Source organism: Lissotriton vulgaris, unplaced genomic scaffold, assembly GCF_964263255.1.
Source record: "Lissotriton vulgaris unplaced genomic scaffold, aLisVul1.2 SCAFFOLD_2407, whole genome shotgun sequence".
Classification (NCBI taxonomy): Eukaryota; Metazoa; Chordata; class Amphibia; order Caudata; family Salamandridae; genus Lissotriton; species Lissotriton vulgaris.
In genome coordinates, this window is record NW_028245873.1 from 93,722 (window position 1) to 117,397 (window position 23,676).

Genomic DNA, 23,676 nt, shown 5'->3' on the forward strand with positions numbered 1-23,676 from the left:
TTCTGTGTTTATCTTGTCACATTTGCCAGGGCTTTAAAGACAGCGGTGAAATGTGAGGCTGCCTTATTAATTTAACATGGGGATTTCTTTACTTTTATTTTTAAAGTGAAGGCTGTAGAATGTTGTCCCTTTGTAACATGCAACAAAATGTAAATACCTGTAAATAAATGATATGCATTCAGCAGTTACATATTTGTTTGTAATTCTGAAATATGTTGGAGATTTTAAAAGGACCAAAACATTCAAGACACTTTACTTGGTGATGCACAAATGATAAATAGTCAGAGAAACCCGATTTCCACACAATGTCATTTGTGTGCTATATAGTTTTATCAGAAAAACTGTTTATTTGTGCAAATAAATGTTGTGGCCATTTCAATGGAAAATCTACTGTCTGCAAATGAAAATGCACTGCCAAACGGTGCTTTAAGTGCATTAAATGAATCGTCTACCTCCTGTCCATTAAAGTTGGGTGGGTCGCAAAAGTTTGTGGTTTCAAAAAGAGAGTCGTGTTTCTGAAAGTTTGAGAACCACTGGTCTAGAAGATACACTCCTCAGCCACCTTTCACCAGTCCATGCACATCTATCGCAATCAGGGTCTGGGATCTACACAGAATAGACACTTAAAATTCATCTCACCAACACTTACATCACCTAGGAAAACAATGTGCAGAATCTAAAAGGAACAAACACTTGGGATTAGACTCGGCAGTCTCAGCTCCACCACCAGTCACTGCACCACCAAAAGCAACAGGACGTAGGGTCTGAATGTAGGATGGACCCCTGAGACTACCTTCAGCAGCTACTGTACCATTAAAATCAACAGGACCTGGGATTTGAATGCAGGGCAGGCCCTCAGAATGATGTCATCGGCCGCTGCACCACCACAAGCAACATAACCAGTGATCTGTAGATACACCTCTCACACTCGCCCCACCAGCTGCTGCACCACTGCAAGCAATGCAACGGAACCCAGATCTGAATACAGAATAGACCTCTCAAACGCACCCCACCGGGCGCTGCACCATCACAAAACCCAGAGCCTGGATCTATGGCTATACATCCAGTGGGTCTCATCAGCCATTGCTCAACCAAACGGAGCACGACCTGAGATCCTGACATTAGCCACCCAGGGAGTCCCATCACCTTCCCTTCCACCACTACAAGAAACGAAATAAGGTTAGATTACACATCACCAGCTATTGCAGCACCGATGAAAACAAGGTGTGGGACTCAGTTCTACGTCTGAAGGTAAAATGTTCACTGCATTGAAATCAGAGCATGCTCAGAAAAGTGCCTACAAAAAATAAATATCCAGAAAATACATAAATCTTCAGTCTTTTATTTAAATAGGATGCATTTAGGCTCAAGAATACATTTTACAAACATTTGTCTTTCTAAAAATAGATGTTTTTCCAATACAAACATGACTCATTGTCTTTCTAGACTGAACCATGGGTGAGAGTCAGGGAGAGGGACTGGGAAGGCCTACAACCTCAAGGGATACTTTTTTTGGAGCACCCGGATTTCGGGACTACAGCCCTCCTTCTTGAACGCTCCGCGAATTTAAGGGTGTTGAAACTACAGCAGTAGGAATGCACATGGATTGAGGGTGGGGAAAGTTGGACCACAACTTCCAGAATGCACTGGGATTGAGAGAGCTGAAACTAGGAATACAACACCCAGAATGCGCTAGCGTTGAGGATGAAGATAGTCCTCCAGGATGCAACAGGATTGAGAGAGTAGAAAGTAAAACGAAATCCCCAAGAACGTTGAGGGAACGAGGGTGGTAACTCCAGGACTACAGACACCTATGTGATTTTTTTGTGAGGGGGATTAAATCAGGACTGTAGACCACCTTGGAATACAGGATTTAGGCTCCTAGAAGCCATTGGGATTGAGGGATGCGAAAGTCAAACCACACCCCCAAAAAGCACCAGACTCAGTGATGGTGTAAATAGGACTGCTGCCTCTAGACTTCACCTGGGATTGAAAGTGGAAAGTAAGATCACACAACCCAGAATGCATTCCAATGAAAGAATGTGTAAAGAGAACTATGTCCTCTCCAACTCCTGGGGGCCTCAGGCGGGTAAAGTACTTGGAGTGAGAGTTCTGAAACTAGACCTTTCTCCTCCGGAATGCACTTAGGTCGAGGGTGGGAGAACTAGGATTAGAGCCCAAAAATGCACTAGCGTTGAGGGTGGAGAAGTTGAACTCTGCACCTCCCTCCTTGAGACTGTACTAGGACTGAGAGTGATGAAAGCAGAACTACAGTCCCAAGAGCACGCTTTGATTGAGGAGTTAGTGAACACAGGGTTAAAATTTTCATTTGCTGAAGGAAGCTCCATAAAGCCCACAATACAATAGGATTAAGATTGGTGAATCAGGGCACAACCTATCAAAAATCCACTGGGATCAAAGGCAGGAAAACTAGGGCAGCAGCAATTTGGTTTCACATAGAATCAGCATGGAGGGTAGAACAATTAGGTCTGCATGACTAGGCAGGTGAAAGTAGGACTGCAGTCCCCAGGATGCACAGGGAGTAAGGACGGTAATAGAACTGCAGCCTTAGAATGAACTGGAATTTATCGTGGAAAAAGTAGGCCTGCAATGCCCATAATCCATTTTGCTTAAGTAGTTAGTGAATCCGGGGCTAAAATGTAGGGTTGAAGATTGAAAAATCAGGACTAAAATCCCTAAACTTACTGGGTTTGGTGTCGCCTGCACAAGAATGTCCTAAGACCAAGATGTGTGTCTATCTGATCGCAAAACAATGGTCACAAATTGCAACCAATATTTTTTATGACCAGTAAACGTTTCTTAGAACCTACCTATGTAGGTCAATTCTTAACAATCCAAATCGTAGTAGGTGGATTGAAATCCTCATGAATATTAATGAGATAGGTTGCAAGTGCGACCTACTATGTTTGGGGTCCATTACAGGAATGGTGACCTGCTGGGGCCGCAGCAAACAAATGATGGACGGAATGTTGACAATGCAAACATTCTCCCCCAGTCAAAAGATCTGGGTTAAATACATTGTTCTTCTGCCCACTACGCTTGGGCCAGCAGACCACCATGTCTGAGATTTCTTTTATGCAAGCAAACTTTTTTTTCTTATTCTGAAATGCAGCCCGTTATCCTTAAACCACTGCCTGCTCAAACTTTTTCCACATTCACAAAGCGTAAAGTGTCCCCAAATAAACAAACCCCTTCCTTTTTGCAAATGGGCTACCATCTTCTTTGAGGTATAAGTAAAATATCAATGTTCTGTTAACATATTTCGGTCGAAAAACACTGAATAAATTAGATGCAGATTTTTTATTTAGAGGGGACGCTTACACACGCCCCTTCCAGATACCAAATCAGTGTCCATTTGGAATCCCATTTTAGGAGTCGGAAATCGTTTTCTGACTGCAATCATGGGATTGTTACATAGGGAAAAACGTGGTACCCGTTGCAAACGCCCAATTGGAACGTTCGCAATTGTTAAAAGGCTTGGTACCTCTGGCCTTAAGTACATGTCATAAAAGCAGGACTTCGATATCGTTTTTTTTTTGTGGGCTCTCTGCAATGGAACCGGAAACTATTTTTTCTGGTTAAGACTTTATTAAATCAATTACCTCAGGGTTCATTGGGGGTAGCAAAAGGATTCCTCAGTTCTAAGAAATTATTATTCCAGTGCTTCTTGGAGTGATTTCCAACCGTGGGTGGAGGGGGGCTTTATACTCCAGAACTTAGCTGGGTGACCTGTTATTTTCCAGGAATTTAACAATTGTTTGGGTAAGTATGCTGGAATTCCTTGGTTGTACGCCTCTATATTGAAGGATTTTCTTCTATAAGAACTCAAACTGGAGGATAGAAGTCTCCAGACATTTTGCTTTGTCAGATCTATGGCCCTTCATTGACAGAAATACCCCCAGAAACGCCACACTTTCTCACTTGGAGAAACACTTTCAACACCATGTTCAGGGGCCTTCAAGATTTCTCTAATTGGGCTTGCAAAATTCTTTGGGTAGGAGGCTCTAACTTTCCATATATATATTTCCTGGTTGAGTTTCCTGGAACTCCATCAGCTGCAGTTTACAGCTTTCCACGATTTTCATGGCCAGCCTCAGACAGGAAAGCTTTGAGCATTTCCAATGGCCTGGGCAATGAGTGAATGGAGGTTTTCACAACTGTAGCCTTCTCTGATGTGTTGACAGCGCAATGCACTGATTGGGCAATTGCCCAAAGGCTCTAAAGTTGCCCTGTCTGCGATTGTTTGCATTCCAAAACCTGTGGCTCCAAACTGGTCAGCACATTCAGTGTTTGCAATTCCACAAATAAGACACACTCAGTTCCCTTACCCAACATCTCAGACTCTTTCAAAGTTTTTGTTGCACAATCTCTAGAATCTGGTCCAATGTTTCCATCTTTTCATTGATATTCCAAAAGCAGTGGATGTACTCTAAGGCATAAACAGCGAGGAGGTCATAGACAGAAGAGAGAACCAAGGGGAAGAAGCAGGAGTCAATTCTTCACTGCTTTCGACCTACCTCTCATCTCATCAGAGTAAGCAATGCTTACAGATGAATGATTCCTTAACCATATTACTTAAGACCTCTTCTGGGCAAGACGCCCCCATTGGTAATTTCCAAGCAATATCTTTGGATTAGCCAAAGAAGACCTCCTATGTGCAACTAATGATGTCCTCTCCATAATAAGGGACATTCCTGTAAAAAATGTTGTCTTCCAAATTTCTCTTGGCGAACAGCTATGATCATACAAACTGTAACTCGGCCAAGGAGTATGGAGATTTAGTGGTAATAGGGTCACTGCTTTAACTCCAGCTCCCTACTTCCACTCATCCTAACAACTGCTACTCAAATTCTTCATGCCCCATAACAAGTCACTGGTCCTGGGCCACTGGAATCTCCCGATATGGTGTTAGACTCTTACGGCTCAGCCCATCCCCTAATATGGCACTCTCTCCCCCATCTGCCCCAGAATCGGTCCTCGGCACCAAGAAGGCCCTGCCTCCACCCTCCTCTTGAACCTGCGTGACCTCTGTATTGTTGTTTCCAGGGCCATAGAACCCTGCTGCTGTAGGGTTGGTCACATTGAGCACATGAACCTTGTTGCCTGCTCCCCCTCTCCGCCTCTTCTTCTTCTTGATTGGGCAAGTAAACACCTGTCGGAACCTCTTGCGGAAGTGCTTGGAGATGAGAGCGTAAACAATCGGGTTGAGGCAGGAGTTGGCATAGGACATGCAGTGAGAAACCAAGCGGAAGGCATAAGTGGCCCGGTTGAATGGGAACTGTCCAAACCAGAAGCAAAGGATGACAAGGTGGTGGGGCAACCAGCAAATGCAGAATAGCACAGCCACAATGATTATCATCTTAGTCACTTTGCGTTTAGCCTTCTTGGACTCAGAGATTGTCTCAATAGGGTCCACTGATGTCCATAGGAACTTTATGGTCCGTACGTAGGCAAGGCTGAGGATAACCACTGGGATTAGGTAGCCAAAGACGAAGGTGCAGACGTCCATGATCTTGCGACGCTCATCCTCCCAGGCTGGAATACAGATTGGCACCCCATGGTAATGGATGATCTGGTAATAGCTGAGGTAGGGCCCAGAGAAGAGGATGGAGAGGGCCCATATGACCACAATGGCAGCCAAGGCATTCCTGGAGGTGCGTAGGTCCCGGGACTTCAGTGGGTAACGGATAGCCAGGTACCTGTTCAAGAAAAAGGCATAAGACAAAATATACAATTAGAGAATGATCCATTTGCATGGCAAACTACCAAAAAAGATACATTATCAACATTAGAAGTCCCAAGGAGAGCAAGGAACACAATGCATAGCTGGATGTGTGGCACAAACCGATGCTCTGACATTGTACACAATTAGCCACAAGGCCTACTATGGATGAGCGCAGACTTCCTGTTCTTTGGAGACCATAAGTCCTGCAGTAGGTAAACATACATTACCTAAGCCATAAGAGATTAAGTAGGTGTAAAATGGGCGAAGACAAAGAAACGGCCTGAAAACTGTAGTTCAAGCAACATCTCTTCACAGTGTACTTGCCAGATATCCAGGTCGCTGACGTACTCACCCTCCCTGTGTTATTAGGATACAAGGGTGACTAAATGCCCCCTGTCTTGTGATGCAGAGCTGTTGTGTACTTGCTGGCTGCACACTCCCTGAAGGTCCTTGAAGCAGGAGGACTTTAACCTCAGGGCCCGTATAGATTTCATGATGTCCTATTCAATGAAGCAGGCTAATCCACGGACAACATATTTAAATAAACGTTAACGGGCTCTCGCATATTGGAAAGTCCATTCACCCTCATCTTCAAATGGTCTTTAGGTTTTAATGGAGTACTGCTGGCTGAAAGCCAATCTCTCGTTTCAGTGAGCCGTAGACTAGTCTTTATTGTACGCAGGCGCGGTGCGTCCATTAGGGCGTGGGGGCGTAGCACCCCCTGCCCGCAGCCGCCCGCAGCTCCGACGTTTCTGAACTTAAGTAAACTGAATAGTTTACTTAAGTTCAAAGACCGACGCCGAGGGAGAATTGACAATGTATGCCAGCCAGCATTGCGTCAGACCGCCGACCCCCTGGGCGGTCTGGCGTCATGTTGACTGACATGCATTGTCAGACATGGGTGCAGCAGGCAGCAGCACAACACAAGTGCGCATGAGTGGGGACGGAGGGCGAATTTTCGCACCGTGCCCACTCATGCGCACTTGTGTTTTAACTTGTTAGCGCATGCCCATTAGGAGCCCCTCGGTCTCCTAATGGGCGTGCTGTGGGCGAGGATTAACTGTGCCCTGGCGTTGCAGATTGGCTTAGGGGTTGCCACTCGGTGCTGCTGTTCCTGTTCCGGTTCTTGTTTGAAGATGGGGCGCCAACGCGGACCAGGAGCAGAGGCGGTCAGGTAAGTTTTCTTAATGTTATTCTCCCTTGGCGCACCCTCCCACCGCGACCACCCCCCCCCCCCCCCCCAATGCCCCTGCCACCCCCCTCGCGAGTAATGCATTGAATTGTCAGTTTGTTAAAGAAGATGAAGATAAAGCGTGTAACCACTGTTCAGGAGACCGCTTCCAGGCACCGAGGGAAGATCAGTGCTTAGTTGAGTCTGTGTGTGAGAGACTATAGGCCTCAACACTCACTGTCACTCCCACATGTTATTGAGGCTTTTGGATACAAACAAGGGTGGGCAAAGGGACTAAAGTGATGAGCTCAAGAAAAAGGCCAGATACCAAGGAACAGGAAAAAGTGGCTGAATGCCAGCACGGTCCCACTTTCCTTTACAGTGTAGGGTGTTGCAGTGACGAATAGCATACAATAACACCAGTGTCTGTGGGGGGCTGCTTGCATTCTTGGGTCTGTGCAGAGCACCCCCAGCTGTTCAGAGGCCCCAGCTGACGTGGTGTTATGTACTGGAGTCTGTCACCAGGCAATGTCGGGCCTAGACAGGCTGAAAGACATGAAACCTATTGAGTGCAGTGCATTGAAGGATGAGTGATGTCTGTGTGAGTGCAGGGTGAGCAGTGTGCCTGTGTGAGTCCAGGGTGAGTGATGTCTGTGTGAGTATAGGGTGAGCAGTGTGCCTGTGTGAGTCCGTGGTGAGTGATGTCTGTGTGAGCGCAGGGTCTGCAGTGTGCCTGTGTGAACAAGGTCTGTGACAGTGCAGGGTCGGTGATGTGTGTGGGTGAGCAGTGTGCCTGTGTGAGTCCAGGGTGAGTGGTGTCTGTGACAGTGCAGGGTTGGTGATGTCTGTGTAAGCGCAGGGTGAGCAGTGTGCCTAAGTGAGTCCAGGGTGAGTGATGTCTGTGTGAGTGCAGGTTGAGCAGTGTGCCTGTGTGAGTCTAGAGTGAGTGATGTGGATGGGTGAATGCTGGCTTAGTGATGTGTCAGGGAAGGGTGAGTAATGGGTCTATGAGTGCAGGGTGACTGTGCCTATGCGAATGCAGGGAGAGAGATCTATCTGTGCAAGTGCAAAGAGACTTGTCTGGCTACTCCCAGAGATGTATTGGCCAAGATACCTCTTTCTCAAACGTGCTTAAGAATGCACCATTTGCCCACTCTTTTTTCATAATGTTCTCGTGGGAGAACCCCCGAATCCCCTATAGGTGGTTGGGCCTCGCTCGCTGCGAGCGCGCTCGTCACAGTGCAGTATTTACGCCCCACCACTTTCAAATGTCACCAGCTGCTTTGCACAATCTATCCTTCACAAGTATCTCTGCCACTTCTGTCTTCACTTCAGTTCAGTTTATTCAGATGTGAATTCTGCTAGGTCAGATTCCACTTGGGTCATCCTCTGTGCCAGTTTTCTTTCTGGTCTGTCGTTAGCAAGTTTGAGTCCAGCGGTACTGGGTCAATCTTAATTTCTAGGGCTGATTTAATGTCTTTAATTGTGTGTACAAAAGAGACCAGTTTGTCTGTTTGGTCTATGAGCGCTAGGGTACTCTTCATGTGGTCCCCAGTCTGGTGAATTCGGCCTTGGTCCATCCTTGATATGCTAAGATTTTCCCATCATTGTCCCCTCTAGCATCAGGGCATAACCTGTGACTCAACAAAGTCGAGGTGACGGCCTAATCTGTCGTTGCCGTGTGAAATTCTTCGCTTGGCCTATCGTCTCCTCTCCATGTATGTTGTGGAATGCCTCCCAACTCTTTCTTTTTTTATTCTATGCCTGAGTTATACCTGTCTGTACAAATAGCCTTTTGGAGAGTGAATTTTGACAGAAGTTCATTGTGCTGTAGCCCACTATTGCTCAGTGTGCTCACTCTCCTGGCGTCTCAGGTCTCTCCATCGACCACCTGGCAACAGTTCTTTGCGTTCTTGAATGGCGCTGTTTTTCACAGTAGGCCTATTAACACCATGGGGCTGTGTGTGTTCCTAATTATAAAGTCCTCAAACCAGCATCAGGTATTTGTGCACAATGTGCCTACTTCTCCACAGTTCAGATTCCTTTACTTATTGGGTCCCAGGAGCTCAGCTCCTTGCCCTGGATGTGGCTAGCAAGCTGCCAGATTAGTCATCTGGAGTCTTGATTGACACTCACTTACAGATACAGGGAAAGAAGGGGACAGAACACGTTCTCATCCCCATAAGATATCACACAACGTAAGATTTCAATATATTCAATTCATTGTCCTAAATTGAGAATATGTAACTATGACACACCCTGAAAAAATCTATGCTAATGCAAACTCCACTTGACCTAGCTGTCAAGTTACTGAGGCGGACATTAGGCATATATATTGGGACTGCCCATCAGCTGTCACTTAAGGGATTCAAATAACCAAGGTCTTCAAACTTAGCACTGGCCGCCAAGAACTAGATAAACTAGAATTTTGTACTCTGGCAATTTACCCTCATTCTAATGCGGGAAACATTGAGTATTTTCCCCAGTGTGTCCATGTATCCCTTGTAGTTCGTGGTCTCACTTATGCCTTGGGATGCTTGGTGTTCACGCAATCATGGAAGGCTCCTTCCACCAGCCCCTGCAATGCGCACCACCTTTCTCTAGGACCACTGCTGGTCACTTAGCCAAGAGTCCTCATGCTGTACTATCCTTCTCCCCCTCTGTGTAATCTTAGTCCTCTCTTCTAATCCCACATTTTCTTCCTGGGGGCAGAGGCCACACTTCTGCATGATATAGGCCCCTTCGGATTACCTGCATCGAAAGCCTCCATTACCTCCTCAAAGGTTGGCCATACATCCTAGATTTACTCAGACTGTGCTGGTTTTTAAAAGAATGTCCTAGTGTCTCGAAAATCTTAGTTCACAGAGTCAGGTGAGCAAGAACATTAATCACTGTTGTGCAGTCTCACTTTTAAATCAGTTCTTTCAACAAACCAGGGACATTCGTTCACTTGTTTTTGGGCGCTTGCTGTTCGCTTCACCCCGACTGCGCAGGTTTGCAGGATTTATTATTGTAGAGTGAATCTATATCTGGATGACCTATTACCCAAGGCCTGGATCACCCTCTGCCCATGGAGCTCATCACTACAACATTTTGAAAGAATATATAAATATATATCTATCTATCTCTTGCATGAAAGTGGAAACACTTTTAACCATGGAGATAGAAAAACATAAAACCATTTTGGATTCAAAAACTTGAACTGCTCGCTGCTGCAGGTCACTTCTATGGTGCATCCCTGTGCATGTCCGGCTGCTATAGTGTGTAACGTTCACCAAGCACTGCCCCACAGTGCTGGTGTGCTTGGAAAAGCACCATGTACTTCCTCTGGCCACGCATGGCCAGAGGCTAGATAGTAAATGGGTTAGGACCACACTGGGTCTTTTAGCCAGTGTACTGGACATCTAGGCAAGGCCCAGTACACTGGCAATGAGGGTGGGCTCCAACCCCACCTGCTACAAAGTCCACTGATCCCCTTACAGCGGCGAATCAACCACAATGACACCGGCTTCCACCAGCCACTGGCTGCCGATTCAGCCGTGCAGTCACTCTGACCCTGCCATGATCCGTCTATTTCTGTTGTGAGGCGCGCAAGCTGCATGTCGATGACGCTGCCCAGATGACGCCAAGGCGGACTGCTCTAATCAAGCCTCTCTGTTCCTTCCAACACATCTCACACGATGAATTTATGGACCTGGTCACAGCAAGCAGGCCTGCCGGCAGCCCTTCTGACCCCTGTCCGCCACAAACTTTCAAGACAATTCTTTTAACAACCTCTGCTGCCATTCCAGTAAGAAGAATCATCAACGATTCCTTAACTACTGAAATATTTCCAGAAGAACTCAAAAAGTCATACATACGCCCTTTACTGAAGAAAACAAACTTGGACACGCTGAACACTGACAACTACAGACCCATTACAAATGGACCATTCCTGGGCAAACTGATAGAAAGAGCAGCGTTCGCCTAGATGTCACAATTAATTGAAGAGAATGACATACTTTCAGATTTCCAAACAGGATTCCGTCCGGGAAGAGGCACTGAATCTGCCCTCCTTGCCATCTGGGATGACCTAAAGAATACAGTTGACCGCAACGGGGCTGCTGCGCTACTCCTCTTGGACCTCCCAGCTGCCTTTGACAAGGTTGACCATGACACTCTTAAACAAAGACTTTATGAAGCCGGCATAGAGGGAACTGCTCTAGACTGGATCGCGTCCTACCTTCGAAACAGAACTAATGTCATCCACACCCCACCTTTCTCGTCCAAACCGTACTCCACAAATGCAGGGGTCCCTCAAGGTTCTATCATCTCGCCCATGCTTTTCAACATCTACATGAAGTCTTTACCAGTACTGATCAATACCTTTCACCTCACGTGCTACAACTATGCAGATGACACGCAAATACTCCTTCAACTGGAATGCCCCAAAGACATTGGAAAATCACCAATTTTCAGCTGTCTTAGAGCCGTGGATCAGTGGATGACTTGGAGCCATCTCAAATTGAATGCTTCAAAAACTGAAATACTCACGTGTGGCGATTGGAAAAATTACAATCCGCTTGCCGCGTGGCCTGATGAACTGGGATCACTGCCTAAAATATTGAAGGAAGTAAGAAACCTCGGAATGACCATGGACTCCAAGCTGTCGATGAATGTCCAAGTGAATAAACTAGCAAGATCAAGCTTTGCTACTATAAAGACACTGCGACAAATTTTCCCTCATTTGGGATTTCCACACAAGGTCCAAGCTACCATCTCCCTTGTTCTATCCAAACTCGATTACGCCAATAGCCTCTACCACGGATCACCTTTAACAACCATGAAAAGACTACAACGAATTCAGAACTCGGCTGCCAAACTACTCTTGCATATCAAACCACGAGACCACATCTCCCCTGCCTTGAAAGCCATGCATTGGTTACCGGTTGCCAGAAGATCCATGTCCAAGCTGCTTTGTATTACCCACAAAGCAATACATGGAATAGGGCCACTCTTCATCAGGAATAAAATCACAAAACACATTCAACAAATGAACCTCCGCTCTAAAGGAGCATCTCGCCTCAAAATCCAACCATACAAGAAAAAAACCATGGGTGGCACATCCTTCTCTGTTCAAGCAGCCAAACTATGGAACTCTTTACCCCCAACATAAGATCCACCAACAACCACCTTATTTTCAGAAAACTACTCAAGATCTGGCTCTTCCCCACATAAGCACCATACGGAAACAGAAATTTACAGCATATCCCTCTGTATATAAGCATTTGTTTTCACTATAGATGTGTGCCTATCTTTGTGTATTACTTTATAAAACATGTAAAATAATTATGCTGTTAAGAGAAAATAAAAAATAAAAGATAATAATAATAATAATAATAATATTCATCATTAACCCCTAAAGCGCTGCCGTCGGCCAACGGTCGTCGCGAGCACTACCTTGCCAGGGCTGCGCACGACCGTTGGCCGACGGGCCAGCACTCGTTATTCGAACGTTCAGCACTGGGTGCTGAACGTTCGACGCAGCTAAGGTGTTAAATAAAATCATCTTTCGGTCTACATGTACATACTTCCATTGTGCATCTATGTACCTTCCATGTACTTGGATCTGTGTGTTTGTTACTTTTCTCCTGAAAAAGCATATCCAATGAACTACCCTATTTCTCATCCTGTGCCTCTATCAATATATTTAATCTAAATATACTTACTTCCTTTCTGTATCTATATACTTTCAATGTACTTATGGATATATATATATTTATCACTTTCTTCCAATTTAGCATTTCCAATGCACTAGCCTATTTCTCAGCCTATACTTCGCTCAATATATCTTCTAGCCCAACCTTCTGACTCATCTCAAACTTCTTTCTACTACTCCTTCCAATTCACTACCCTATCTCTCATCCTATACATCGATAAATATATCCTCTACATCCACTCTCTCATTTATCCCAAACCCCATACCACTACTATGATCGCCAAAATAACCCTTTCTAGACTCTCTCCTGCTCTACCCCCTCCTTGCATCATCTGACACCTCTTTTCACTACACTGGTCCCCTAAAACAAACCTTTCTAAACTCTCCCCTCTGCCTCCTTCCTTCCAAAACTCCTTTTTACTCATCCAAAAGCCTCTTCCTACTGCTAAGACCTAAAAAAAATAATAACAAAAATAAAATCCTTCACTCTTTTATCCCTCCACTATCCTTTTCAATCAAAATTAACAGACTAACATATTCACTTCTCAAATTCCATATTCCATATTCAACTATACTAATATACTGCCCAAATACCTGAATAAAATATCTACTACTCAAATTACTTCATATTTATACTATACTAATTTTCAACACTAATCCTTTATGGGTTACGGAGTGGCGTGCTACTCGCCAGAAAAGTGCTTCAATACCCATCAGGGGTAACAAGTGCTATATGAATGCAAATCTTTCTTCCCCTTGTATCCCTCCGCTATCCTTCTCACTCCAAGTAACAGACTAATATCCACCACTGAAATTACCTCATATTTCACCATATTAATTCAACACTAATCCTTTATAGACTTCCTGAATAGCGTGCGTCAACAAGCGATAAATAAATACAAACTTTTGTCCTCCTCTATCCTTCTGCTATCATTCCAAATCTAAATAACTGACTAACCCATCCACCACTTAAAATGTACTTGCATTTTTCACTATACTAATTCAACACTAATGCTCTATGGGTCCCGGAGTAGCGTGATACCCGCCGAAAAAGCGCTTCGACGCCTCGTCAGGGGTAGTAAGCGCTATATAAATGCAATTACAATACAATACGATACATGCCTAGCTACTGAGGTGAGAACGGCTCCCAGGGCAGACTTTGGTGCTCAGCGCTGCCATGATACTGCCACAGGCTGTGCAGGCACTCACACACGTGCCCCTCTCATTACTCCGCCCACATCACATGGCGCACATGGAGGCTCCAGTCAGAGCCGGTCCTAGGTCTTCTGAGGCTCCGGGCGAAAGGGAAGATTTGAGGCCCCTCTAATTGCATATTGCGTCGCAAGAAGTGACATCACAGAAAGTGACATTGCAGGACTTTTGATCTTAGTTATTTGGCATCACTGAAGCAAACTAATATGGATATCAGTAACATGGACAAAAAGTAGAGGGAATAGAAAACAGGTGAGCAAATATCCATGAGTGTAACACTTGCCGGATCCCTTACTCGGATGTAAGTCTATAGCCAGGACAACTAGAATTATGTGATCCTGAGGCGGCTGTGCTCTCCACATCATTATGGATTTATCACACAATCCATCATCGTCTGCACATTCTGAAGAGTTTACTCTCTCTGCCACCTAGTAAATTGTTCCTAGCTCGAACCAATCAAAAGTTACTAAATACTTTACCACGTGTTACCGCACAGCGACAGGCTGTATGTCTCACAGGATGGCCATTTTTCAATGGCCGATTGCTGTATTTTGGTTTTAAACTGACAATAATTAGGTTAAACATTTACGCATACACTGTTAACATGTGTAAAAAGTGGAAAATTGTACAGCAATACTGCTTCGAAATGTGCTACAATGCGCCACATAATATGCATTTTTTTGGTGCATACTTTAGTAAACCCTGCTGCATACATTTATCTTCCCCTGCCGCATAATTACAATGGGAGTGTCAATAACAAAGATCTTGATCTACCTGGAGAGACAACTCATCCCCAAAATGTGGAACGATTGCTCACAAATCTGTATGCATGACAATAAACTGAAGAATTAGGGCAGGTTAGCTTCCTAAACATCCAACCTGCTGAAGTCTCAGTTGATGAGGAAGTTCAGGCAGAGTACCAAACCAAACAATGACAGAGTAGATTAGTTTTGCCATACTAGAGGTCTTGTGTAATGGTATCTGTGAAAATGTACTTTTCCCATCAGTGTGCCATTGGAGGATCGGGCGCTATTTGTACGGAGCAGAAGGTGGATCTTGACTCGAACTAAGACAGACATTTGAATCGTGGCCTCTCCCCTCCCCTATATGAAAATGGCCGGATATTCACTTTACCCTATATTTTGCCTCCGTTTCCATTTTCTGGCAAGATTTGGGGGAGGAATGAGAGTGCTTTGAAATGGACAGAAAGCACATATTAAAATGAAAGTCCTTTAAATAAAATACCTCAAATGGGCGCCTGTGCTCAGCCTGGAAGCTGGGGCTGTGTTTTTAAAATCCCTTTTCAGAGAATCATGTTAAACCAAAGGGTCAGGCTTGTTTCGTCGCTCAGGTAATTCCTGTTCTCCCCCCTTAGTGCTCGATGCCCTGTGCTTCCTCCTCCCTGTCTGGCGTTTGACTTAAAGTTCACTTGCTAAACCCAAATGAGTGCAGAGTTTAGAGCAAACGTCGGCAGAACAAATAAAATGGCTTTGACGTGGAGAAAATGTTTGATGACCCCCTCCCCATTTTGGGGACTGATACGTCACCCTCCCCCCCTTCTGCCCCCCCCCCCCACACACACACACTCCACCATCAGTGTCGCTGGAGGTGTTTTCATTGGGGTTCAGTAGCAAAGGTTTTTTTGGGCAGAGCGCTTTTCCAAGCCTAGAAGACATCCTGATTCTGGCTAGATCTCACGATCTGCCTACTGCAAGAGCTGCTGAAATTGACAATGCAATCACACATCAAATGAAGTGCACCCTCCACCATTAAGGTAGAATGAGACGAAGCCATGCACATTGATAGCAAGACAAGTAAGGCCAAGACGTCTACACCCTCTCCATCAGAGCCTAACTGCGGACACTGTAGCCGTGGAACACACCACCTGGATGAATACCCAGCACAAGATTGCATATTCTCCAAATGCTGCAAGCTAAACCACTTGCCACTGTCTGCACAGGGAGCTCAAAGGGAAGAGGCACACAGGGTAGAAAAACTCAAACCTATCAAGTCTATCAGGCAACTGTCCAGGAACTACTCTGAACCCCTTAGTACTGTGAAACTACCACCATGCCATCAACACCGGCTGGAAGACTCCTTACCAGATGACGAACAAGAGCCATTCCTTATCTTGTTCATGCATGACCTCAAACACCACCAACGTCCTCAACCCACCTGTATTGTTGACATTGCAAGGTCCAAAGTCAAGGCTCTCATTGATACCGGTGCATCAGTGAACATAATGGGTATTCAACTGTATCAGCACCTCCGACCAAAAGCACCCCTCACATCAACAAACACCAAAATATTCACATATGGAAGCCCATCCCCACTTCCGTTAAAAAGGAAAACGACAGTTCAGATAAGATCCGAAAATCGTGAAGTCATGGCAACCATCCGTGTCGTTGAAAAAGAAGCAGATACCCTCATTGGCAACCACACTGCAGGAGACCTCAGTCTAGTTTCCTTTGCAAGGAATGGAAGCATTCCAGACAGATGAACTCATAAACCAATTTCCAGACCTATTCCAAGTGCTCAGATACTTGAAAGACCCACTAGTCAAGCTATACATCGATAGATATGTGAAACCTGTAGCCCTCCGCCACAGACTTGTGCCTTTTCATCTGAGGCCGCTGGTAGATCAAGAATTGAACTAACTTGAAAGCTTATGAGTAATTGAAAAAGTATCCGGCCCGGCCCCATGGGTGTCCCTGATGGTTACTGCTGGAAAGCCAAAGCAAACTAGCAAGATAAGACTCTGCATTGACAGACGATTTCCCAATCAAGAGTAAATGGCATACTACGCCGACAATGGACGATGACATTGCTAACTTGAATGGGTCTAGGTGTAAATGTAAATGTAAATGTGCTGGACTTGTAAAGCGCACAGCTGCCCGTAAGCGCCCCGGCGCTTGCTTAGGGAACCCGTCCTGGTATTCCCGTGTGAGAAACCATGGCAGGGTGTCCACAAGGTGAAAGCCAGGCATCCCGCCGCGAGGGGCCGTAGGTAGTTCTCTAAGCTGGACCTCAACGCAGGATATCATCAATTACCACTGGCAAAAGAAAGCCATTATATAACCACCTTTGCAACGAATCTAGGATTGCACAGATATAGGAAATTAAACTTCGGAATATACTCAGCAGCCAAAGTTTTCCAAAATGCCATCAGAGAGACACTGTCGGGCTTGCAAGGTGTCATGAATGTAAGTGATAATATTCTGATCCACTCTGCGACTGCTGAGGAGCATCATAGACACCTACGAGCAGCACTAAAAAGGCTGTTTGAACAGGGCATCACCCTCCACATGAAAAAGTGCTCCTTCTTTGAAAACTCTTGAGTTTTTCGGATACGTTTTCAACCAAGGATAACAAGTCGAACCCTGCAAGTCACATGCCACCCAAGCCCCTCCACCGACGACAGTCAGCGAAGTAAGAATTTTCATGGGCAAGGCCCCTACTGTGAATGGGTCATCCCAAGCCTGGCGACCATTGCTGAGCCTCTACCTGCGCTGACAAAAGCGGATGCCCTTTGGCAATGGGGCCTAAAGGAAGATGAGGCTATACAAAAAGTGAAAGAAGTCTTGCTCAGGAAAACGAAGATGGGGTACTTCAACCTGAAGAGACAGGACCAAACTCCTAGTTGTTGACAGCCCAGAAGGCCTGTGGGCCGTGCTCACTCAAGAAATAGAACCTGGGAAGTGGCGCTGGTAGCTTTTGCAAGCAAAGCCTTAGTGCCCATGGAGACCCAATACTCTCAAATCGAAAGAGAAGCATTGGCTATCAAGTGGGCATCTGGCCATTTTCATCTCTACCTCAGTGGCAGGCCTTTTTGAGTACTCACAGATCATCAGTCACTCATTCCCTTATTTCAGGGTACAACATCACATCCCCTGATGAGGATCGAACGCTGGGCCATCCAGCTGCAGCACTATCACATGGAGATAACTTACCAACAAAGAGCTAAAGAACCTAGCTGACTTAATCTACCCCATCCTCCCACTCTGACTGAGGACAGTCACTACAATTTAGATGCCACGGAAGAATACGTCGGCATGGTGACACATGGTGCATGCCGCAAGCACTTAGCCTCCAAGAAATCAGTGAAGCCATAAAGTCCGACTAAAGGCTTGAAAAGTCATGGACACTCTCCAATGAGGCTCATGGCAGAACTTCCTGAGTCCTGAGAAATGCCAACAGCTGGTATGGCCCTGGGAAGGAACGCCTGATAAAACTGTGGAGAGAGCACGATGAACTGAGCACCACACATGAAGGTCTCGTACTACTAGGAGCTTGCATCTTCACCCCCGAGTCTGCAAGAAAAAGTAACAAAGCTAGCCCATGGAGGTCACCAAGGGACCATGCGAATGAAGTCCTGTATGAGTGAAAAGGTTTGGTTCCCTGAGCCGAAAGGCGGCTGCAGAGGAGGCTGTGAGATGCTGTCCCTCATGCCAAATCACTAATCTCCAAGAACTGCCTGTGTCAATCATCACGAGAAACCAAGCACTGCCCTGTGGTCTCAAGTAAGCCTAGATTTTGGAAGCTTCCCGGATGGACACATCGAAGCAGTGATAGTGGACAACTACTCCAAATACCCCATTGTCAATGTGATAGACTCCATGGATTTCCACAATGTAGCCCCAGTGCTAGAAAGGGCTTTTGCACTGTTCGGGTCTTATAGCAAGAAATAAAGACGGACAATGCCTGGCTGTTCCAGGGGTCACAGTTCAAAAAACTACTCGGAAACTTAAAAATTAGGCATCGCTGAATTACCCCTTAATGGCCCAAGCTAATGGTGTAATTGAGCGTTTCATGCACACCCTGAATAAAACAATGAGGATCCCTGTTGCAGAAGGCACCAATACTGGTATGCCCATGCACAAATTCCTCAGAGAACATTGTGGAACGACTCACTGCACCACCCAGCGATTACCATGGTCCTTGATGCTTAATGGGCCGAGGCGTGACACCATTCCTGCCTCTGCGGTGTGGATATCGCCTCCCTACGATGAAGCTGTAGCTCAAGCCAGGCAAACTCAAACGAATGAGTGCACCAGCAGGAGGCACCGTGCTAGGGTTCAGGTGCAGTCGCCTGAAGACCAGGTCCTAATAAGGGACAAGAGGTCTGGTTGGAAGTTTAGGACACCATTCGAACCACGTGCATGGACAGTTATCTGCTCCAATGGCACTATGACCTGGAAGAGCAAAAGCCAATCACTAGGAACCAGTAGCGGCTCGCATGACTCGCGGGTAGGGGGGTCGTGTGGGGGTTCGCATGGGGGGGATTCATTTAAAAATAGAAAAACATACCTCACCGGCTCCCGAGCTGCCTCCGCTGTTGGCTGGCCGGGTCCTACGTTTTCCTGCTGTTTCAGGAGAACAGGAAGCAGGCATCCTCCCCTCAGCCAATCACAACGCTTCAATGGCAGTGTTGCGATTGGTGTGGACGGAGGCCATTTTCTCTATGTAGGCCTACATAGAGAACATGTAGTGTGCGCATGACTGGTTTGGTCTGCCCCAGAGGGCCGACCAAACAGGGCCCACAGCAGTGGGCAAGGCACTCCTCCCCAAGCCGCCCACTCGCCCACCTCCAACCAGGCATGCCCTCCCGCCCCCAACCATTCTGCTTTCTCGCAGCGAGAGAAGCAGAAACATAAAATGGTATTTACCTTCACACCCATGCCACTCTGCTGTTATCGTCTCAGATTTTGCCGGTCTTTGTCCTGTTGTGAGGCCTCTGTGTCTTCGATTCCCAAGTGAAAAGCAATGCCGGGCCCCGGGGAAAGCAGAGTCGCAGACTAGTCTTTCCCCGGGGTCTTTCGCGCAGGGGATAGTCCAGGCAGGGGAAGGGGAGGAGTTAGGGGGTGGGTACTTAAGCGCGGGGGAGGAAGGGATCTTCCTCTTTTCCGCGCCTGGCACCATCGGGAGGGAGCTCGAAAAAGAGTGTAGTTAGTGCGTGTTTGAGGCCTAGTGCTACTTTTAGGAATTGTTCTCAGAGCTGTTCGTTCGACAGCTGGGTTTGTGCTTCTTTCCCTTGTTGTTGTTCCTGTGTTGGGTGGGATGTCTGGGGTGCCGGCGGAACAGGTCCGTGAGGCCTTGTTGCTGCTTGCTAGAGCCGGCCGCGATGACCTGATTAGGCCCGGGGTCATGGATCAGGCCTGGGTGGGGGCCACCAGAGGCACGAGGGCTGCCTCGGCGGGGGTGCAGGCAGCGGTTTTTGCCTGCCTGGAGGACGATCAGGTTCAGGAGGGTGGCTCGGGGGCCGGGAGGGGGGGGGGTGTCCCTAAAGATACTGCGCGGGGCGGGAAGCGACGGTCGACTTCCACTCGCCCCTTCCCCCAATTGGATTTTGTGCCTGGGGCCTCGGGGGTGGCCGTGCGGGCCGTGCCCGAGGAACTTCCGCTCCAGGGTCCTCTGATGGCGCTGGACGGTGCTGAGCAGGGGGTGGAGCCAGGTGACGCCCGGGCTGGGCCCGCGCAGGGCCTGGTCGGGTCGGAGGGTGACGGAGGGGCCCCCGGGGCCTTGGTTCGTTTGGATGGGGCTTCTTTTAGTGGGGATGGGCCTGGGCTGGACCTGCGGGTGTCTGGGGGCGGCCCGATTGACTTGTCCCGGGGCTCGAGGGCGGGCTCCCCGGCCGTGGTTCGGCCGTTGTTGCCTGGGTTTTCGGTGGGTAGGAGTGCTTCCCCCTCCCTGGTCCCCATTGGCGGCCCGGGTTGGGTCCAGGGTTTCCATCAGGTGGGGTTCTTCCCCCGGGGGTGCGACTTTTATGGCCACGGCCAGCCGCTCCCCCCCCCGGTCTGGGGTTCAGTCTCCTGGGAGGAGAGGGCCAGGGGAGAGCGTATCTTGGAGCAGATTCAGGAGGTTAGGTGGGCTGAGGAGACCAGGGCCCGGGTTGGTTCTGTGTGGGGCCCCGACATTGAGGGACCCCCCACCCCCACCTCGGAGGAAGAGAGGGAGGCTGAGAGGCAGGAGGAGGAGATTCGGCGGGCGAGGTTGAAGAGGTCAGGCCTGGCCGCCCACCCTCCAGGGGGCGCGGCCGGGGTAGGGACGGCCAGCACGGCTTTGAGGCCCGATGGTGCCGGGGCCCTGCCAGGTTCGAGCGACCTGGGGGGCGGTAGGGGATCCAAGTCGGCAGGTGTCGGTAGAGCTAAGGGGGGCCTAGCGGGGCGCAACACGGCTCTGAGACGCAGGCCGGAAGCAGCAGGGCAGTCCGCGGCGGCTGTCCCTCCCCCGCGGGATCGGGCAACGGTTTCTGGTGGCGCCACCGTACAGCGTGGCCGCGTGTGTGGAGCCAAGGGTGTGAAACGTGCAATGAAGTGTGTCTCGTCTGAAGGTGTGGATCAGGAACCGGTGCTTGAACTGGATTACGGTGCCGAGAGCGAGGAGTTGGAAGAAGGGGAGGTGCGGGATGACCTGGAAGGCGTAGGCCGCGCAGCGGGGGGTGACGACCTTGGTGTCTTGCAGGTCGACCCCGGATCTCGGAAGAGGACTGGACCGGTGAAGGCCCGTGGGACGGAGTCCAGAGAACGGCCCCGGGAGCGGACGGAGGCACCAACAGGTGAGAGTGCCTGGTGGGCGGTTTGGGATGACGCGCCCCGGGGGGGGGGAGGGGAGGAAGCGGCCCTGCCGTTCGGTGGGAGTGGGAGATGGGTCTGTGCGGGAGGGGGGGGCGCCTTCGGGCGGTCCACCTGAGGATGGTAAAAAGGTGGATGGTAAGTCGGTAACTTTGGGGGTACAGACTGACAAGGGTGACGGGAAGGATGAGAAAGGGGTGAAGGTCCCGAAGAAGATGCCGTACATGGGGCTGGCAATGCCGTTGGGGTCCCATTTGTCCGAGAAAATGAGGGAAAGGATCTGGAAACATGAGTTTGTGGATGTTTTTAAGTTGTTGCACAGGGAGGTGCAGGCGAAGGAGGGTTCCAAGGAGGAGGAGTGGGAGTTGACGAGGCGGCCTAGAGTGCCTATCACGATGGAGAATTGGACTTCGGCTTTTCTGATCTATGCTAGTGTGTATTGTGTGAAGTACCTTGACCGGGCGATTGCCTTGTTCAAATACATGGACATTGTGCGCAAGGCGCAGATGCAGTTTGGGGGTTTTGCTTGGTTGAGCTATGATGAGGAGTTTCGGGCCCGGGTCAGCGCCGATCCTGAGAAGTGCTGGGGGGAGGTGGATCAGGAACTCTGGATGCAGTGGATGGCGTCGTCGCACTCGTCGGCCTCTACTCATACGGCCAGCGGTCTCCCGGTGTTGTATCGGTCTTTTCCGACGCGTCCCGCCCAGGGCGGGGCGGGGGGCGGAACTGTGCCCAGCACCATTGTGTCCGGACAGTCGCCCAAGCCAGGGGGAGGGGGGGCCACCACAGGAGTGTGTTGGAGCTACAGTCGGGGTTTCTGCTCCAGGTACCCGTGCAAGTTTAAACATGAGTGTTCTAAGTGCGGTGGGAAGCACCCTATCACTCAGTGCCTCTCGCTCGCAACCCCCTCTGAACAGTGGCGAAATGCCAGGGGGCGAGGACAGCCTGGCCCGAAGGGCGCCTACTCCGGTTAAGGTGGAGGCGATGGCCCCGTGGCTCGCGTGCTACCCTGACCGCGAGGCCGCGGCGCGGCTCTTTTGGGGATTCACCGAGGGCTTTCGGCTGGGTTATCAGGGCCCCAGGGAGCGGCGGTGGGCCGAGAATTTGAGGTCGGCGCGGGAACTGCCGGAGGTGGTGGCTGCGAAGCTGCAGAAGGAGGTGGCGGAGGGGAGAGTTGCGGGACCTTTCCTAGACTGGCCGATGCCTGACCTGATTGTCTCGCCACTGGGGGTTGTGCCGAAGAAGGAGGTGGGGGAGTTCAGGATGATTCATCACTTGTCTTGGCCGGAGGGTAGGTCGGTGAATGACTTCATCGCCGAGGACGACTCGAGGGTGCTGTATGCGTCGGTGGACGATGCGGTTCGGATGGTGCGTTCTTGTGGGCCCGGGGCGGAGCTGGCGAAGTGCGACATCAAGTCAGCTTTCCGGCTCCTGCCTATTCACCCAGCGGATTTCGGGCTCTTGGGCATGCAATTCGGGGGTGCCATCTATGTCGACAAGGTCCTGCCCATGGGTTGTGCCGTCTCCTGTGCTTTGTTTGAATTGTTTAGCACGTTTCTGCAGTGGGTCATGGTGCGGGTGAGCGGGTGCCGCGAGGTCACTCACTACCTGGACGATTTTCTCTTCCTGGGCAGGGCGGGGTCGGGGGATTGTGGCAGGGCTCTGTCGCGTTTCCAGGCCTTGGCGGTGCAGTTTGGAGTGCCTCTCGCGCCTGAGAAGACGGCTGGTCCCAGCTGTTGCCTCACGTTCCTGGGGATCGAATTGGACTCGGTTGATTGGTTGGCGCGTCTGCCTGCGACTAAGGTGAAGGAGATTTTGGAGTGTCTGGAGTGGGCTGTGGGGGAGAGGCGGATTCCTTTGCGGGCGGTTCAGAGGTTGCTGGGTTTCCTTAACTTCGCTTGCCGGGTTGTGCGGGCGGGGCGCACGTTCTGTCGGCGGCTCGGCATGGCCATGTCGGGGGCAGTGCTTCCGCATCACCGGGTGAGGATCTCGCTGGGGGTGCAGTCGGATTTGAGGACTTGGATCACCTTTTTGCAGGAGTTTCATGGAGTGCCCTTGGAGTTTGATGAGGAGAGGGCAGTGTGGCAATGCCAGATCTTTTCTGACGCGGCTGGGTCAGCGGGGTTTGGGGTCTTTTGGGATGGGCGATGGTGCGCGGAGAGCTGGCCGGCCTCCTGGATGAAGCAGGGCAGGAGTATTGCTTTTCTCGAGTTCTTCCCTTTGCTGGTGGCTCTGGTGGTGTGGGGGGAGGGCTTTCGGGACAGGACAGTGCTTTTCC

General features: G+C 49.0%; 1 protein-coding gene across 2 annotated transcripts in view; it reads right to left on the reverse strand.

Moving 5' to 3' along the window:
* Positions 1-326: 326 nt before the first annotated feature.
* LOC147666260 (galanin receptor 2b-like) overlaps positions 327-23,676 on the reverse strand; it is a 283,090-nt gene continuing 259,740 nt past the window's right edge. The window contains exon 4 of one of the 2 annotated variants that reach the window (XM_086949185.1): positions 327-5,720. In XM_086949185.1, the coding sequence (XP_086805311.1) occupies positions 4,892-5,720 (829 nt within the window). In that variant the 3' untranslated portion in view covers positions 327-4,891. The remainder of the gene's footprint in view (positions 5,721-23,676) is intronic. The other variant, XM_086949184.1, reaches the window with a different exon arrangement.